General features: G+C 40.9%; 1 protein-coding gene across 2 annotated transcripts in view; it reads right to left on the bottom strand.

The window, feature by feature from the left end:
- The window catches only part of LOC124712237 (xenotropic and polytropic retrovirus receptor 1), a 123617-nt gene that overhangs the window by 67448 nt on the left and 39364 nt on the right, over positions 1 to 16805 (bottom strand). For both annotated transcript variants that reach the window (XM_047242534.1, XM_047242542.1), the window contains exon 5: positions 658 to 1025. In XM_047242534.1, coding sequence (XP_047098490.1) covers positions 658 to 1025 — 368 coding nt within the window. The remainder of the gene's footprint in view (positions 1 to 657; positions 1026 to 16805) is intronic.

The raw sequence follows: 16805 nt of genomic DNA, 5'->3' as shown, positions 1-16805 counted from the left end.
ATACCCTCTGCCCCACAAACAGCCCACTTGGCTCTTACCTGAAAGGATCCTGACTCTAGACTCTCCCTTTAGGGGTAGAGAATGGGGAAAACCCCACTTCCCAAAACTTGATTGGCTGATAATGTTCAAATCACACTGTCCAATTACAATATTATTGCTCAATGTACAACAAATGCCTGTTCAGCAAGTCCGAATAAACTTTTGTCAGTAATGCATTAACTAAATTACAGTTTACTTAAATAGTGTAGTACATCTTATGAAATACCAAAATCAAACCATCTAAAATAAAATAAAACAATTACAGAAGCAAATGTGAAAAAAATGGTGCAAATGGTTCTAAGCACTAAGGGACTTGACATTTGAGGTCATCAGTCCCCTAGACTTAGAACTACTTAAACCTAACTAACCTAAGGACATCACACACATCCATGCCCGAGGCAGGATTCGAACCTGCGACCATAGCAGCAGCGCGGTTCCAGACTGAAGCGCCTAGGACCGCTCAGCCACAGCAGCCGGCAAATGTGAAAAAAACAAAGCAATTTTTTACTACAAAAACAGCTTTCAGCTATGATAATCCTTTACTCAAACGTAAATATGTTAGCACTACATTAACTCAATCACTACAGAGTCTAAGCGGTAAGAGAAAATGTACCATACCAGCACCCTAATAGCCCAGAACCGTGCTTCATGACGAAAAATCTTCATTGGGTTGAATGTGAACAGTACCATCAGTATTATGAGCATGAGTGGGCAAGCATATGGTGGAATGCCAAGAGCAGAGCTGTACAAGAAACTCAGTACACTCAGTGTCCAAACAACTCCAAATATTGCTGCCATTTCCATAATATGCTGTTCTGACAAGTGATTTCTTGGATCCAATTCAAAAATCAGCACATGGTTTACACCAGATGATCTCCAACCATATACATTCACGCCCATCAAGAAAAGAAATTCAACAATTAAAAATGGACCCCGATAAAGTCGACATACAATGCGCCAGTCATCCCTCGGTTTGTGAAAGATACCTACATGTCAACAAAAAGAAAAAGAAAACACAAAGTTGTTAGTTATACATGTATGCATTCATTTGCTTTATGAAGAAGAGAGAGATGTTTTAATTATAATTTTTCTTATTAAATCAGGTATCTGTTTGCAGCTATGTGATGACATAAATTACTTAACACCACGACATAGAAAACTGTACCTACATACACCCCATCCACATCTACAAGTGCGCACACACACACGCGCGAGCACACACACAATATTAAAATACACAGAAGAGTATCAACACAAATTGTAATGAACAAAGCTACTAATAATTAATATTAGTTGAAAAAGAACTATCATCAAATGTCACATGGCTCTCAGCCAGAAACATGCCTTTCGACTTAACACCACTTCAGCAACTTGTTTGTCAATTTAGAAGCTTATTTATCACATAGTCTCTTATGTCAGCAGCTAATTATTGCACAGCTGAATAACATACTAAAATTAAGAAGTTGAAGCAACCAGATCAATCACTTTCAAGACTCACGATTATCTCAGTCATTATACAGGCATTTATAGCAGACATGCAGGAAACATACGTGCAACATCCTTACAGTGTAGCACAGCCAAAGAGGAGCTTTAATGTGCTGAGCCATCACAAATAACATGAAATTCATTCTAGAGAGGTCACAGAACCTGCTTGGCAGCAAGGTCCTCACCAGGGCTGGTGTCAACATCTCAATCTCTCTGGTAGGGACACAAAACAGCGCTAGTTATCTGACTGATTCCAACTTAAGTACATCACTGTCATCTATTTGCAACCCACTAAGGATTGTGCCTTCCAGAAATGATCTGATTTCAATTATAGTGACATCAACTTTGTGTTGAGAGATTTTAACTTCTACGGTATGGCCTGGACTACTAGGAGACAACAACAATAAGACTGCACTTGGGCCATAGACAGAATCATAAATTTCTACTTAATCCATGACAGTACACTGCCATTTTGTTATTGTTATGATCTTCAGTCTGATGACTGGCTTGATACAATTCTTTACAGAAGTCTATCCTGGAGAAGCCTCCATCTTTGCATTATTACTGGAACCTCCACCCATTCTAAACTGATTACTCCAGTCAAGCCCTCATCATTACTCCACAGTCCCCCCCTCCCCTGACACACTTCCATCATCTGGTACTGCAAGCTCAATGTGAAAAGTGTGTGGACTATCGCTCATACAAAGCATATCACACATCATCTGTGGTGTCAGTTCTGTGGTGAAGCCAGTGCCAGTCCCATTCATAATGAGGCTTAGTTTCAGAAAAGCCAGCTGGACGTCCTTCAGTTATGACCTACACACAATTATAGTAAATGATACCTAAGGAATATGATAACTTTACTGCCAAACCAGTGCTGTTGTGAAGCTGTCATTCCTTGGACCAAATTGTATGAGAGTTCTATTTTGCTGAAAATTGACGAGGTGAGACCATGGTTGTGTAAAATACAGGTTAATTCACACAATAAAATAAAACAGCAACAAGCAACAGTTAACAGTGCTATTTATTACGTTTCGAACTGACAGGTTCATCATCAGATGGCTGCTGACATTTAATGTTACACCATGCTGTACACTTAATGTCTGCTGCTTTTTGTTGTGACAAAAGCTTCCTAGAATGGTTATGCTATTGGAAATCTTATGCCATTTTATTGCACTAGTGACTGCCATACGCAAAGATATGCAAAGAAAGATTTAACACTTCCTGAACTTTGAAGAGACAGAAACTGCAGAGTACACACACACACACACACACACACACACACACACACACACACACACACGCACGCACACACAAAAGGATTTCAGCCACATTGATTACACTCCCACTTAGCTGCCTTCTGAAACACTTCTTCACATTTTCAAGACTAAAATAATGCACCCACATTTAGTAAGTCATATGTGGTGACCAATGGAGTTCAGAAGGAGTTCTGTTATTGAGGAGCTGCAATATGATCCCATAATATGTACCAGAATGTAAGTGCAGATCATAAGTCATGTGATTCTATTGTTCAGAACTGACTGACCAAAAATTACTATTGTGTTATTATATATCTGAGATTATTATTTTGCCCCCTTAGTACGAATATGACACACGTGGGTATGAAAGAACCAATGTCATATTAACCTTTTAAGTGGGCATGACGGATATATCCATCCATGCTCTGCTATTGCACAGTGGGTTTGACAGATATATCCGTCCACTGTGTTCTGTGTTCTAGTGGGAATGACGAGTTATCGGCCTGCCGTTGACACTGTGGAATTAGTTGTGCTTCGTCCACTAGATGGCAGCTCTTGTCATGCAACACAGCGTGTTCTAGGCTAGTTATAACATTGTCCACTCGAGCGTGCGTCGAGAAAATGCGTCCTGTGAAGAAGCCGCAAAAGCGCGCCTTTTTCGTCTGTGTTTACCACAGCGTTAGTGAGTGATCTTTTGCAATGGCGAAAAGAAGTCATTTATCAGATTCGGAGATTGAGAAGCTGCTTTTAGAAAGTGACGATAATTTCAGTGACAGTTCTGAAAGTTTTCAAGATACAGATGTTGAGGCTAGTGAAAGTGACTTCGATTCAGAAACATCTGGCGACGAGACACTACTGCAGCAGACAGTACCAAGTGAATTTGTGCATGCTAGTTCAGTTCGTATTCAATATTTGTTCAGTGGTAATAGTGGTACAGTTGTGCCTCTAAAACAAAATGATGTGATGAGTTGTTTTATGTGTTTTGTGGATGATGCTTTGTGCACAATGATAGCTGAACAGACAACTTATATGCAGAATACTTCATGGCTTCTCATCCCAATTTAGCAGCACACTGCAGGGTTCACAGTTGGCAGAATACTACAGACGATGAGGTAAAAACACTTATTGGAACGCTTGTACTTCAAGGAATTCTTCACAAACCAGACCACAAAATGTACTTTTCAAAGAGGAAATCAGCTGACACACCTTTCTTCAGGAAAGTGATGAGTGAAAAGCGGTTTCATCTTCTATTGAAATTCCTCCACTTTGCTGACAATACCTCATATGATCCACTAGGCACTACCAGCAGAAAACTATTCAAAATTCACCCCACTATGGAGCATCTGCGGCATAAATTCAGATCAGTGTACATGCCAGAAAGGAACATCACCATTGACAAATCGTTGTTCTGGTAAGGACGGCTTGGATGGAAGCAATATATTCCATCAAAGCGTAGCAGATTTGGCATCAAATTGTACGAACTCTGTGAAAGCAGTTCTGGGTATGTATGGGACTTTATTGTTTACACTGGAAAGGACACTAATTATGGTAGCCACTATCCAGACGAAAAAATAACCTCTCAAATTTTTTTGGAGCTTGCACATGATCTACTCGGAAAAGGCCAGTGTATTTATCTTGACAACTGGTACACCAGTACAGATTTGGTGGACAAACTAACCAGCAATAACACCGATGTTGTCGACACATTGCGGCAAGACAGGAAGGGGTTCCCTGACTTCGTAAAAAAAGGAAAAACTGAAGAAAGGGGAGTACATAACAGGGTACAAAGGCAAGCAGATGGTAATGAAATGGAAAGACAAAGGAGACATTGTTATGGTCAGCACCTTCCATGACGATACATTTGTAAATGCAAACTCGAAGAAGGGAATCGTTCAAAAGCCACAAGTTGTCGTTGACTACAACAAGAATATGGGGGGCGTGGATAGGTGCGATTCTCAGTTACAAAGCTACCAGATGGCCAGAAGCAGGCTGAAAAAATACTATCAGAAGCTTTTCCGCCACTTGTTGAACACTGCATGCTACAATGCATACATTCTGTACAAGAAGCATGGTGGCGAACAAAGTAGATTGAGCTTCCTGATTAGTCTTGGTGAACAGTTGACCATATCTTCACCACATCAAGGGACATCAGTAGGACACCCATCTCGAACACCAAAAGCAACACGCCTTACAGCCAGGCATTTTCCAGACCTTCTGCCACCCACAACGAAGAAAAGACCAACAAGGAGGTGTGTGGTGTGTATGAGAAAAGGCCTTTGCAAAGAGACTTCATAATGGTGCGCAGAATGCGAAGTTTCCTTGGGTGCAGCACCTTGTTTTAAAAGGTTTCACACTGAAAACGATATGTAATATTGTGAAAATACAGTTTTGTTAACTTCTGCAATATATTTTATTCATTTCCACCCAATATCAATTTAAATTCAACAATGAAAACGCGAAGGAAAACATGAGAACAGTGCGCAGCACCACCGCGAACGGGCGCACTGGTGTATATTACCCACTGTGGAAGAAGTGCGTGCGCGCACGCATGCTACCCACTTAACAGGTTAAAAGAGACCAATGATATGAAAGGGGATGCTAAGTAGGAACTGTGGAGACACAAAACTGAAAAGCAATTATAATGTTTTAGTAAAAATATGGCATCCCAGAACATCGTCCAATTACATTCAATACTGGTCCTCCTAGCTATTCCAACAACAACACGTAGAAGGTAAGTACTTTCTGTGTTCAAAATAATGCTCATATAAAAACGTAAATGTCATGTGACGAGGGCCTCCTTTCGGGCAGACCTTTCGCCGGACGCAAGTCTTTCAATTTGACACTACTTTGGCGACTTGCGCGTCAATGGGGATGAAATGATGTTGATTAGGACAACACAACACCCAGTCCCTGAGCGGAGAAAATCTCCAACCCAGTTGGGAATCGAACCTGGGCCCTTAGGATTGACATTCTGTCGTGCTGACCACTCAGCCACCGGGGTCGGACAATCCTCATATGATTGCTCTTTACTAAAAATGCCATAAAATAAAGCTCCAGAACCACAGGAAAGTGGGGAAATGATAGTGGTATTTTAAGATCCTCCACATTACACGATATGGTGGTTTACAAAGTATAGATATACTGTAGATACAGATGTCAGTGTGGATGTAAATGTATGCCTACAAAAATTTCCAGGCTGACTATTTCAGGTGCAAAAGATGTAAAATTATAATGTCTCTTTTCAATAAAATCTCCTTATACTACAATATACTTTTGACATCTTTGGATGAGCAACTGAATACATAAAAAAAAGAGACCAAGTTCAACAGGTGTTAAATAAACTGCCCACTATTAAAACTGCAATACCACAAAGAATAAAAAATAAAATCTTACTTACTGTGCATATACAGTACTGTAAGAAAAATAAAGGATCAAATTTGTAGGTGATTTGAAGATACAGAGGATGCAAAATGTAAGGTGCAGAGCTCCACCTCTGGCAGCAACAGTCTCTAACCCAGCTGGACATCGATTCAAACTGAGCTTGGATGGTAGAAATGGGTATGTCAATCCATACTGCTTGATGATGTTCAGTGTTGTTGTTGGGTCCACCACTGTTGGCATGCCTCTCTGTTGCTGCATCAAAAGAAGCTGCAAAAAAGGCCATTGTGGAGACAGTCCACAGTGCTTCAAATATTGTCACACTGTCTGTCTAGATTCTTGTGTTGCTGCAGTCCCAAATCCCGACATGACTAGATGATCCTGCATGACCAAATAACATATAGGGCCACTCAGAAGCTACATCCTAAATCCATGGATACCATATTACCAGGACAGTTGTGCACTACCATGCAATGTATCAATACTGCGGAACAATACATCATAGTCACAACAAACCATGATCCTGCCACTGTTGAATTCTGATATACAGAGGCAGATGTGGCATAATGATCTCCTCAAAAATTACCAATGCTCAATACTATTTCTGAATGAGAAGCCTGCTGCGTAATCTTTCCATACATACAGATTGTAGATAGCACTACCTCTATCTGCTTTGTGTGGCTGTGATGAAATGCTGAGCTGTTCTACCTAGGGTACCAGCCTTTGAGCAGCAGGTTACCTACCATCAGAAGCAGGCATGTATGGTCAAACAGCTGATGTGCAGGCAGTGACTAAGGTAGACCACAGCCTACACCATCATATGTCTCAGCTCAGCAGCTGTGGGTTGGGGTGGGCAATTGGTTTGTGCTGCAGTACACATGGTGTGAATGTGTTACAATAAAGTCATTTGGTGAGTGGCCTATACTACATATGACTGTCTACAGGCAAGCTATGACTTAGTTCCAGGTACCCATCTCCCATGGGGCAGAGATGCAGCCACCTGTGCTAAGCACTCGCACATCCAGGCATGTAGTAAACTTCATGCCAATTTGACACTTGTTGCGTGCCACATTCGTTGTGTTGAAATTTCAATGATCAGCAGTGTATATAGACTGTGGTGTGGATACTTTGGCTTCTCGAATACAAAACTACATTGGTATTCCTTTCCATAAGGTCAATCAGGGGAATCCCCTCACCATTCCTAAAGACTGTTATCAAAAACTGCTTGGGATACATCTTCAAGTTGTTCTTTGTTTGGCCTGTGGCTCTTTAATGCCTTCCTTTTCAAAAACAAGAATAATAATGATGATAAAAATAATAGTAACAAAACATCATGTCATCCTCTATAAAAATTAATCACAGAACATGTTTGAACATTCCCATGATACAACACTACAAACTAGTACGAAACTCTCACATTTTGCCTGACTTAAATTGTATAGAAACGTTGTGACATATATTTTGCACTAACATTACTCTTGTGAGTTTTTCATAATTTATCTAATATATGGGTGTTGCAGAGGATGTAAACAATGTAAAGATTTCCTTCATCTTCATCTGTCTGTCACTAAGTAATTTATTTTTGAAGAGACAGAAACATAAACTCCCCCCCCCCCCCCCCCCCCTGGTGAAATATGACGGAGGGACAACATCATAATTAACATAAATGATTTCACATTCTAAACCTTTTGCAGATGTACAATTATCTGGAGTTATGTTTGACACTACATTGGAACTAATCAAACAATACTGTTCTGCATGTGGTATATAACCACACATTTACATTTCTCCAAACACCATCTTTGGGCAGTATGGCATCAGAGTGTTCATTAGCAGTGAAATTACACTCTGAAGCACTTTAATGACATATTCTACCCCAATGTATTACTGACCAGCTTTTTCTCTGATTGGGGGTTCCATGTGACAGATTCTGGTAAGCCATGTCACTAAGAGATTACACCACTTTTACTCATATTAAGGTGCAATCTGCCACAAAAACTCAAAACTCTTACAACTCAAGCACATCAACAATGGTCCACTCATGAGTCCTGTTTCCATGTGGAATGTGTGTGTGAACAAAGTGGTCTTTGTCATCATGATTGTTGTTTTTTGTCCAAAAACTGATTTGATGCAGCTCTCCATGCCAACATAGACTGTGCCAACCTATTCATCTCTGAATAACTACTGCAACCTGCATCCTTTTCAATCTGCTTATTGTATTCATCTCTTGGGCCCCCTCTACACACTTCCCTCCAATACTAAATTGGTGATCTTTTCATGTCTCAGAAAGTGTCCTACAAGCGATTCCTTATTTTAGTCAAGTTGTAGTCAAGTTGTCTCGCAAATTTCTTTCCTCCCAATTTCTGTTCAGTACCTCCTCATTATTTATGCAATCTTGCCATCTAATTTTCAGAATTTTTCTGTAGCATCACATGTCAAATGCTTCTATTCTCTTCTTGTCTAAATTGTTTCTCATCCACACTTCACTTCCATACAAGGCTGCACTCGAGACAAATACTTTCAGAAAATATTTGCTAACACTTAAATTTACAGTCAATGTTAAGAAATTTCTCCTCCTCAGGAAAGCTTTTCTTGCCTTTCCAGTCAACATTTTATATCTTCTCTGTGTTGGCCATCGTCAGTTATTTTACAGCCCAAATAGCAGAACTTATCTCCTATTGTCAGGGTCTCGTTTCCTAATCTAATTCCCTCAGCATCACCTGCTTTAATCTGACTACATTCCATTGCTTTTGTTTTGCTTGTGTTGATGTTCATCTTATATCCTCCTTTCAAGACACTGTTCATTCCATCCAACTACTCTTCCAAGTTCTATGATGTCTCTGACAAAAGACTGCATGCAGTGTGATGTAGCAATTACGATACTGGCTGGCATGCTGTGTGTCGCAAACTCACGCCAGACCATCCATAATGATTTGTCATTTAGTATTTATCATTTCCATCCCCATGAACCATGGACCTTGCCGTTGGTGGGGGGGGCTTGCGTGCCTCAGCGATACAGATGGCCGTACCGTAGGTGCAACCACAATGGAGGGGTATCTGTTGAGAGGCCAGACAAACGTGTGGTTCATGAAGAGGGGCAGCAGCCTTTTCAGTAGTTGCAGGGGCAACAGTCTGGATGATTGAGTGACCTGGCCTTGCAACATTAACCAAAACGGCCTTGCTGTGCTGGTACTGCGACAGCTGAAAGCAAGGGGAAACTACGGCCGTAATTTTTCCCGAGGGCATGCAGCTTTACTGTATGGATAAATGATGATGGCATCCTCTTGGGTAAAATATTCTGGAGGTAAAATAGTCCCCCATTTGGATCTCCGGGCGGGGCCTACTCAAGAGGATGTTGTTATCAGGAGAAAGAAAACTGGCGTTCTACGGATCGGAGTGTGGAATGTCAGATCCCTTAACCGGGCAGGCAGATTAGAAAATTTAAAAAGGGAAATGGATAGGTTAAAGTTAGATATAGTGGGAATTAGTGAAGTTCGGTGGCAGGAGGAACAAGACTTTTGGTCAGGTGAATACAGGGTTATAAATACAAAATCAAATAGGGGTAATGCAGGAGTAGGTTTAATAATGAATAAAAAAATAGGAGTGCGGGTAAGCTACTACAAACAGCATAGTGAACGCATTATTGTGGCCAAGATAGACACGAAGCCCACGCCTACTACAGTAGTACAAGTTTATAAGGCAACTAGCTCTGCAGATGATGAAGAAATTGAAGAAATGTATGATGAGATAAAAGAAGTTATTCAGGTAGTGAAGGAAGACGAAAATTTAATAGTCATGGGTGACTGGAATTCGAGTGTAGGAAAAGGGAGAGAAGGAAACATAGTAGGTGAATATGAATTAGGGCTAAGAAATGAAAGAGGAAGCTGCCTGGTAGAGTTTTGCACAGAGCATAACTTAATCATAGCTAACACTTGGTTCAAGAATCATGAAAGAAGGTTGTATACATGGAAGAATCCTGGAGATACTAGAAGGTATCAGATAGATTATATAATGGTAAAACAGAGATTTAGGAACCAGGTTTTAAATTGTAAGACATTTCCAGGGGCAGATGTGGACTCTGACCACAATCTGTTGGTTATGAACTGTAGATTAAAACTAAAGAAACTGCAAAAAGGTGGGAATTTAAGAAGATGGGACCTGGATAAACTGAAAGAACCAGAGGTTGTACAGAGTTTCAGGGAGAGCATAAGGGAACAATTGACAGGAATGGGGGAAAGAAGTACAGTAGAAGAAGAATGAGTAGCTCTGAGGGATGAAGTAGTGAAGGCAGCAGAGGATCAAGTAGGTAAAAAGACGAGGGCTAGTAGAAATTCTTGGGTAACAGAAGAAATACTTAACTTAATTGACAAAAGGAGAAAATGTAAAAATGCAGTAAATGAAGCAGGCAAAAAGGAATACAGTCGTCTCAAAAATGAGATCGACAGGAAGTGCAAAATGGCTAAGCAGGGATGGCTAGAGGACAAATGTAAGGATGTAGAGGCTTATCTCACTAGGGGTAAGATAGATACTGCCTACAGGAAAATTAAAGAGACCTTTGGAGAAAAGAGAGCCACTTGCATGAATATCAAGAGCTCAGATGGAAATCCAGTTCCAAGCAAAGAAGGGAAAGCGGAAAGGTGGAAGGAATATATAGAGGGTCTGTACAGGGGCGATGTTCTTGTAGACAATATTATGGAAATGGAAGAGGATGTAGATGAAGATGAAATGGGAGATATGATACTGCGTGAAGGGTTTGACAGAGCACTGAAAGACCTAAGTCGAAACAAGGCCCCTGGAGTAGACAACACTCCATTAGAACTACTGACAGCCTTGGGAGAGCCAGTCCTGACAAAACTCTACCATCTGGTGAGCAAGATGTATGAGACAGGCGAAATACCCTCAGACTTCAAGAAGAATATAATAATTCCAATCCCAAAGAAAGCAGGCGTTGACAGATGTGAAAATTGCCGAACTGTCAGTTTAATAAGTCACGGCTGCAAAATACTAATGCGAATTCTTTACAGACAAATGGAAAAACTGGTAGAAGCCGACCTCGGGGAAGATCAGTTTGGATTCTGCAGAAATGTTGGAACACGTGAGGCAATACTGACCCTACAACTTATCTTAGAAGAAAGATTAAGTAAAGGCAAACCTACGTTTCTAGCATTTGTAGACTTACAGAAAGCTTTTGACAATGTTGACTGGAATAGTCTCTTTCAAATTCTAAAGGTGGCAGGGGTAAAATACAGGGAGCGAAAGGCTATTTACAATTTGTACAGAAACCAGATGGCAGTTATAAGAGTCGAGGGGCATGAAACGGAAGCAGTGGTTGGGAAGGGAGTGAGACAGGGTTGTAACCTCTCCCCGATGTTATTCAATCTGTATATTGAGCAAGCAGTAAAGGAAACAAAAGAAAAATTCGGAGTAGGTATTAAAATCCATGGAGAAGAAATAAAAACTTTGAGGTTCGCCGATGACATTGTAATTCTATCAGAGACAGCAAAGGACTTGGAAGAGCAGTTGAACGGAATGGGTAGTGTCTTGAAAGGAGGATATAAGATGAACATCAACAAAAGCAAAACGAGGATAATGGAATGTAGTTTAATTAAGTCGGGTGATGCTGAGGGAATTAGATTAGGAAATGAGACACTTAAAGTAGTAAAGGAGTTTTGCTATTTAGGGAGCAAAATAACTGATGATGGTCGATGTAGAGAAGGTATAAAATGTAGACTGGCAATGGCAAGGAAAGCGTTTCTGACGAAGAGAAATTTGTTAACATTGAGTATATATTTAAGTGTCAGGAAGTCGTTTCTGAAAGTATTTGTATGGAGTGCAGCCATGTATGGAAGTGAAACATGGACGATAAATAGTTTGGAAAAGAAGAGAATAGAAGCTTTCGAAAAGTGGTGCTACAGAAGAATGCTGAAGATTAGATGGGTAGATCACATAACTAATGATGAAGTATTGAATAGAATTGGGGAGAAGAGGAGTATGTGGCACAACTTGACAAAAAGAAGGAACCGACTGGTAGGACATGTTCTGAGGCATCAAGGGATCACAAATTTTGCATTGGAGGGCAGAGTGGAGGGTAAAAATCGTAGAGGGAGACCAAAAGATGAATACACTAAGCAGATTCAGAAGGATGTGGGTTGCAGTAAGTACTGGGAGATGAAGAAGCTTGCACAGGATAGGGCAGCATGGAGAGCTGCATCAAACCAGTCTCAGGACTGAAGACCACAATAATAATAATAATTTATCATTTCTGGAAGTTCTTGAAATATCTTATGTTTCTAATGTTTGTATATTCCAGAATACTGAATGAACAGCATCAAGGAGTTCTGTTCTGTTCTGTCTGAACACTGATGTTCACAATAAATGTGCTTCCAGTCGTAAGTTTTGTCCTTCACTGATGACTTCCACTTTCGGATCACGATTTGACTCTGGTTACAATGTGATACTGATTGGTGAAAATGCTGGATACTTCGAAACATCTACTTCACCGTGACTCTAATTAGGTAATATAGATGCTGTCGCCTACAGGGTCATGAACTGAGATATAAGCAGTACATCATCCCCACAGTCCACATATTTGGGAGAGCAGTGAATTCGAAAACAGCAGTACAACAGCTATACATCAGGCACCATCAGTGTCTTCCGAAGACAGCAGTCAGGACAGGATAAAATGGTTGAAAGGATTAGACTGAGTCATCAAATACAACAGGGGGGGGGGGGGGGGGGGGAATGACATGGTGTCTTGGGTAAATGTGTGCTTTTACTTGAATGGCTCAACTCAGCTCAGTAACAGTTCAAGAACAATGAAGAGAAGCTAAACAGCTGGGATAAACTCCAGACTGGATGGAAGAAAACATTTGGTGACAATGAGTAGAAAGCCCACCTAGTAGAGGAATAATTGAAAGAAAGACTCAACATAACAGTCCTACATACAGAATGTTTTTGCCCTACATAACACTGTAAATCTGTATATTACAGAAGCTGATAAAATCTCACACCTGATGACAGGAGTCACAGAAGACGTGCCAAGCTCTTCTAGTAAATGATGCCACAACAACAGAAAAATTCATGAAGTGGCACCAGTGCATCGACGAAATGCAACAGAAGAGAGTTGGACTAAAGATGTATCACTGACTCCAAAATGTAGTCCCCATGACAAATGCGGAAAACCACCTCAACCATGCTTCTCTGACACACAATTGTTGAGAGAGCAATACAGCATTTTGTGGCAAGCACAAATGTTGGACTGAGTAAGCAAGAGATAGCAGTCATAAATATCGATCTCATAAGGCAGGGCACAATAAAGAATGTTGAATAATGGTGTATCATTTATTAGCACCAGTCTCCACCACCAGCTGAACTCACCAGGAAGAACAGTGTCAGCCAACTCAGACTTACATTGCAGCCATCAAACAACAACCAAGCATCTGACCAATGTAGGCACACCCAACTCCTCTACTAAGTAAAACACCTCAAAGAAGAACAGATATTTGGAGGACAGAGGAAAACACTATATGTTTCCACTATAAATGCTTTGGACATGTTGTGTACCACTGAAAACAAAAAAAAAAAAGACTCTACACACCAGACATCAAATACAGCAACAGTTCTACTCATACAAGTCAACTGCCATTGTGGCTGTCCAATTTGATTAATGTATTACGTGTCATGGCTGAGCTATTTGGTCAGTGTGAGCAAACATTTGATACAACATAGGACCAGTGGATACAGAAGCAGACTTGGCACATGAAACAGACTGATGAGAAAATAAGTCATCACACATAGTCATGGTTCCAGCCATAGGTCATGCTGGCCAAGTTGTTGCTGAATCACGGAAGTGGTAACTAGTTAGCCAGATTCATGTGCTTCTCTAAATGAGGGTGGAAGTTGTCATGATTTAGGAAAAACAGTCAGAGAAAGTAGAAAGGAAGACTCCCAGACACAGTATTAGCAGTCAACAGTGGACTTTAAGCAGATGTTATAGAGAATTGGTGGGAGCAGTTTGCAGTATGTAGCCATCATAGTAGCAATGAGTTAGCTACCAGGAACCCTTTCAGCACGGTCAGAGAGTGAGGGCATACCTAGACGCCTGAAGAGCACCTGTGCAGCTTCAATGCTGCTGAGGTGAGAACCATCCAGAAGCAATCATTATACAAAGAAGTCTGTATTCCGTTTCAGTTGGTAACTAACTTAGATAAAAGAGTACCAGAAGGACTGCATGTTTGTGTGACAGATAACAGAACAAGAGCAGACTTCACTTGTCTTCATTAGTGAGCTAATACAGGCGGTTCAAATAAAGAGCTGGAATGCGCTGTGGCACAGTACTTGTCTCTGATGAGTCTGAGAAGTTAAAGGAGTAGTTGAGGTATATGTATTCTCTACAGGTAATCAGAAAGAGTCAGGGGACAGCATTTGTCTCTGGATGCTAGGAACCAATGATGTTAAAGTAATCAGAACAGTTTGCTGTCATGCAATCGTCACTTGAAGACGTTAAGCCAACGAGTCATAAAGATAAAGTCACCAGCGGTGCAAATATCTATGAAAAGAATTGGCGAATGATTCAAACATCGCCTGTTTAAATACTTCGTAGCCTGACAATAGCCCTCTCTGTTCTCCTTATCTTTCCTAAGTAACTGAGGAAGGCTTTTACTCCCCCTCACTATCTCCAATGTTATGAAGGAGCCAGACCACACGGAGATGTCGCTCAATTCCTGTCAGCAACTAACGGGGATGCCACACTGCAGACAATTATAGCTGACCTGTGGGACAAAACCCATTGCCATACCCTGGACATGATTGCTCCCAAACATGCTGTAGCTGTTTCTTATCACAGTACAGAGGTACCAGCCACTTGTTAAGCTGCCAAATACAGAAATGCTAAGTGATGCTAACATTTATGCGCAGGACGGTGGCACAGATGTAAATCTTCTGTGGGTGTGTCATCAAGATGTCAAGAAATCTCACCATCACCACCACCACCACCACCAATGGCCAACCTGTTGGTCATTAGTTGACTCTGGGATTGCCTATTTTGTAATATCAAATGCTTATCCTTGCCAGCTAAATATGTTCTGTGATATAAGAGTGATTGTGATGAAGGTTACAAATGGGAAGTACATCCAGCCAACAAGATCGTGTATTGCAAGAATAATTGTCAATTACAGAACAGAGCCCTCTGAATTTCATGGTTTATCAAAATGTAGTCACAATATTATCCTCAGATGGGACTTCTTGCAGACACCACAAGCAGTCATATACTATGGAAGATCAGAGCTTCAGACTGGTAAAGCTATTTCTACAAGCACGGATAACAAAGATTGCTCTAGGCATTTGTTTGTCACTGAAGACATTGTTATCCCACTGCCATTAAAGAAATGAGTTCCAGTCATCAATATAGATGCTTAGTTAAACTGAGAAGCTTTCATCAATTGCAGAAAGCTACTCAGGCTTACAAAGGAAATCTACATGTCAGTCACAATCATATGCACTGTAGGTGGTCCAGAGTAACTTTGTATCACTAATTGTCACAAGCAGCCACAACTCACTCCCAAAGGGATGTGTATAGGGACAGCCAAACCAGTCCAGGAAGGGCAACGTAAAGCCATTGATGAAGAATTGTACGCCGCTACCACTACAGGCTACATAGAGGAGGAACTGCCAATGGGATCTAGCCTGACTGATGAACAATATTGGTAAGTGTTAGCCATTTAATGCCAATTTTTGGATGCTTTCATATTGGGAGTGGAGGAAAGGCAGATCAAATGGCCAATGGCAAAACACCCTCTGCACACTGGGGATCACCCATCTATTAGCCACCACTTCTGCAGGGTGACATCAGCTGAACGGCGGATAATCCAAAAGGAAGAGAAGAAAATGCTGCAGGATGACATCACTGAACATTCAGAGTGCCCTGGTCCTTGTGAAGAAGAAGAAGAAGAAGAAGAAGAAGAATGGCCCACAGTGTCTCTGCATCAACTACCAATGAGTGAACAAAATCTTTTTTTTCATGATATCTATCCATTGCTGCACATTGATGACACCTTAGACTGCTTGAGGGCCTCCATGAATTCAAGATTATGCTGTTTTGACTATGTTAACACTCCAGTCACCTTCGAGCATATGATGGACAATCTGCTTCAACACTTTAAATGGACAATGTATTTTTGCTATCTGGATGAAGCTGAAATTTTCCCAGTGACATCCGGAGAAATCAAAGCTGCCTGACAACCATGTTGAATTGTGTTCTGACAGCAGACCTCCATCTGAATTGGAAAAAAGTGCCTCTTCACCACCCAAGAAATAAAAATCTTGGTGCATCTAATGAATGGTGACAGAGTCCATCTCGATCCAGAGAAAATATCAGTCACAGATGTTCCAACTTCTCGGCACACTAGTGATGTGAGAACTTTTTCGGACTGTGTCTGTATTACTGACAATTCAAAAAGGACTTCCATATCAAGGGACACCCTTTGCAAGAATAACTACAAGGATATTCTGGAACAAAGTGAAAGAAAAATCTTTCCTTGTCCTAAAGCAGGTGCTATCATCACCTCCTGCCCTAACTTTCTACAACAAAAATGCTGGGACAGAATTTCACACTAATACTAGCAGTTACGGGATAGGCACAGACGT

Source organism: Schistocerca piceifrons, chromosome 1 (genome assembly GCF_021461385.2).
Source record: "Schistocerca piceifrons isolate TAMUIC-IGC-003096 chromosome 1, iqSchPice1.1, whole genome shotgun sequence".
Taxonomy (NCBI): Eukaryota; Metazoa; Arthropoda; class Insecta; order Orthoptera; family Acrididae; genus Schistocerca; species Schistocerca piceifrons.
Note: the sequence above shows the minus strand (reverse complement) of the source record. Positions and strands in the feature narration are given on the sequence as shown.